The 3,476-nt window shown below is 43.1% G+C and overlaps 1 protein-coding gene across 3 annotated transcripts; it reads right to left on the bottom strand.

The window, feature by feature from the left end:
• Nucleotides 1–1,486: 1,486 nt before the first annotated feature.
• LOC147890996 (uncharacterized protein At4g28440-like) lies at nt 1,487–3,226 on the bottom strand. Of its 3 annotated transcripts, XR_015542590.1 has the most exons (5): nt 3,144–3,226; nt 2,950–3,009; nt 2,586–2,836; nt 2,038–2,424; nt 1,487–1,874 (listed from the first exon to the last, which is right to left on the bottom strand). XR_015542590.1 is itself a non-coding variant. In XM_087389463.1 (4 exons), the coding sequence occupies exons 3-4, from the start codon at nt 2,812–2,814 to the stop codon at nt 2,234–2,236; spliced, it is 420 nt and encodes a 139-aa protein (XP_087245589.1). In that variant the 5' UTR covers nt 2,815–2,836; nt 2,950–3,009; nt 3,144–3,226; the 3' UTR covers nt 1,487–2,233. The 3 variants fall into 3 exon arrangements, 2 of the variants coding, with proteins under 2 accessions (XP_087245589.1, XP_087245590.1); XM_087389463.1 differs by having other exon boundaries at nt 1,487–2,424; XM_087389464.1 differs by having other exon boundaries at nt 1,487–2,424; nt 2,586–2,823; nt 3,144–3,220.
• Between the last annotated feature and the right edge of the window lie 250 nt (nt 3,227–3,476).

Raw genomic sequence — 3,476 nt, 5'->3', positions numbered from 1 at the left:
GATTCATTTAGAAAATCCCTTTGGAGTCTTTCACGAACTAGCTATTTATTAAATAATGGTCCGAAGTGGCACTTGCATTGACATTTTCAAGCTAGTACATATGTACAAGCTTTTTCTTTAGGACACGTGGAAAGAGGAAGAATTCAATATTTGAAGTAGTGGGCAGTTCAAAGGATGGGGGTCTTAGGACGGATAAAATTTATCTGAAAGTGCAGTTGAGGAGGGATGCAAAAGATAGAGACCTAGATAATAGGTAAGGGGTTGAGAATAGTGAGGGAGAGGGGACACTCGAGGGCAATGAAGGGGAGGGAAAAGGGGGGGGGGGAGGCGAGGGGGGAGAAAGAGAGAGAGACAGAGAGAGAGTGAGAGTCGATATTAGAGAAATCGATGAGCGCACGCATGTGCAGAGGCACAGAGAGAGAGACAGAGACAGAGAGAGAGAGAGTGTGGCAGCCGAGACGACTCGGCAAACGTCAATCAAGAATTGAACATACGCACACACAGAGAGAGAGAGAGAGAGAGAGAGAGAGAGAGAGAGGCGGCCGAGACGACTCGGCAAACGTCAATCAAGGATTGAACATACGCACACAAAACCATGAACGTTCAACCACCAAGACCCACCTGTGACCTAGGTTTACAAAACCTAGTGGGAGAGCATGGCGGATTTCTTGAGAAAGGAGAGAGTTTTAAGCCAAAACAACTCATCAGACGTCAATCAGGGATCAAACACAAGCATATGTGGAGAGGTGGAGAGAGAGAGAGAGTTTTGCTGCTGGAGATGCTTTATCTAGTCAGCAGCCTGATGTACTTTCTACACTTTACATACACATACAACTTAAGCCCATGGGAGGTTTCAACTGTCTCTGGGAGCAGCCAACACACGTTCAGCACTATAAGCAACAAACTTCTGTTTGATAATCAAACACTGATATAACACCAATGCATGCATAACAACACCTCATATTGCTTTTTGATATGCATGCATGCACGAGTTCACAAACCAAATTCCCAGACGGCCCCAAATCCATTGCTTGCTCCTACACCGCTGTCCCAAGAAAAATGAAGTTTCCCCAAAACCCAAAATCCACTGATTGTTCCTACATGCTATGCTAAAGAAATGAATGGATTCTTCACAAGTCACAGAAGCCAAATTTTGGCAGGTTTGACAAAAGAAGTCGAGCCAGCAATAGCGGTGCAACAGACATTATCAAATAACATGCAATATACAAAGCCGTAATTAAGGCCAAGGTTGAAAGAGAAAGAATGCCTTGAAAAACGAACACATTAATCTCCAGGAACAGAAACCGCTCAAAAACTAAATGCCAGGGAGAGGGAGAAGCCAATTAGTACAATCCAAAACCCGTTCTTTAGTAAACCACAGCTGAAAAATCAGGCTTGACTCTTGAAAGATCTGTATAAAAACACAAGACACCAACTAAATAAAGCTATTAAGACTTGCTAAGTATCCAACATGTATAAAACCCCAGTTCCTTCGCCCAAAACAGCGAGCTGACAATACAACTCAGATACATCTTGTTTCATGAACATACAATCAACTAAAAACTCAGATAAATACTCCTCAACACTATTTCAGTTCAATTCCCAGCTGCCGTGCCAGTTCCACCCTAAACTCACCACTATTGCAATAACAGCAACATCAACTGCTGATTCTGTATGACGTCTGAAACTCTTTGTAAGATCCACTGCGATCCATTGTGACATCAAACGCAACTTGTAACAATACTAACATGCAAAATTGTCATTTTCTTTTGCAAACTTCAGCTCCAAGTCTCTGGAATAATTACGCCCAAGTCTTCTAGCGACCAGAAATAACAGCCAGAGTGTCTCCTTTTCCTAAATATGCAACTCTCCTCCTGATCCTTCAAAATAGGCAAGCGCATCTTGCAATTCAGCCAATTTCTATGCAAAATTTCAGCAGATTCACTCACGTGGCCAAAAAAACTGCATCATTTAGAACATCCCTCATATAAGCGAATCAAGGGCCGCAATAAGTTTTGCCCGAGAACCATACTTAACCTTGCTTCAGCAGACGTTTCTCCAGATTACCAATCTCCCACTGTCCATAATTGATAGCTGCCAGCTTATTCCTCCAATCTCAACACTTACGACATGAAAAATCTCTTTAGAAAAAAAGATTGCGCCCACTTTTAAGGTTTGAGTCGGTTATCAGAATTACCAACACAAACCGACCCTTTGTAACTGCATACTTCTGTCATTCGTCAGCTACATTGACGAGTTCATACTCAACCAAAGAAAGGTTATTATCCTCCTTGACAACAAAAGCAGCAGATTCTGAAAGCTCAACTCTTCCCCATTTATCCACTGCCAGACGCATGCACCCCTTGAACATGTCGATTTTTGCATTCCTCAAAATCACAGTCACGCCCTCCTTCATCAAGTCCACTGTAGAGCAGAAAGGAGAACTCGGGCAATAAAAAATTCTGAGAAAGGCTATGAACAATTATAATGCAGACAACTGTGAAAAGAATGCGCGACCAAACACAATTCTACACAGGACGTCTAGATGTCAGAGCCGGAATAAGACAGAGGTAAGATGAACAAACCCTGTTCGTTCCTTGCAGTGAAAACGATAACCCCGGTCTCATCGCCCACAATACACTCAGCAATCCGAACATGGCGGACGTTGTTCAGATTAGACAGTGCCTTTTGGACAACTAAGTTAGAGCTCACGACTTTCACAACAAGTGTGTGTCCCGAAGTGCCCGGCAGCAACTGGTTCACTTTGACAAACACAGGCTTCCTCAGTTTCGGATAAGCATTGCGTGCAGCCATATCGCTTGCCTGAAATCACGTCCTAGAAAACCACCGATTCAACATTGATGCTTGGCAGAAGAGACAAGCAGCAGCAAATGCGGCCGAAAAAAACATACAGAATTAACATTCGCTTGGCAAACTTGAGAATCTTACCTGCAAAAGAAGCGCAAAAGCGATGAAAATCGTCGAATGGGAAGTTGAGAAGCTGATAATCTGCAGTCCCGATCCAGGAGTTCAATAAAAGCAGCGAATCGGGCAAGAAATGCAAGCGTTCAAGCAGCAGCGAACCGATTGAAACCGAATCGTGATCGAAAAAAGAAAAGGCAAGCAGATCAAGAGAGGCAAACCGTGAAAAAAATCCGATTTGCAAACAACACGAAGCCACAACGAAAACCGGGGGTCGCAAAAATTTTGCAAAACAAAATGATCAGCAACCACCTCTTTGTTCTTCCATAAGTACCCCCTTAGTCTATAAGTACCCTCTTAATCACCCCATTTTAATCCTAATCCCTCATCATTATTCCTATCCCCCCTCTTTCTCATGATGGTCTTCCTTAATCTTATCCTTAACTAGGTCCCCACGATATTGAAAAATGGGTCTTGGTGGGACGGGGAGAGGCTATTAAAGTAAGGTGAATAAGCCCATTAATATGTTATAGAGAGGAGGAGCTTCTCATTCT

This window comes from Dipteris shenzhenensis, chromosome 18 (assembly GCF_047967505.1).
Source record: "Dipteris shenzhenensis isolate YYH24624 ecotype China chromosome 18, Dip_SZ_1.0, whole genome shotgun sequence".
Taxonomy (NCBI): Eukaryota; Viridiplantae; Streptophyta; class Polypodiopsida; order Gleicheniales; family Dipteridaceae; genus Dipteris; species Dipteris shenzhenensis.
This window is presented reverse-complemented; position numbering and strand designations above follow the sequence as displayed.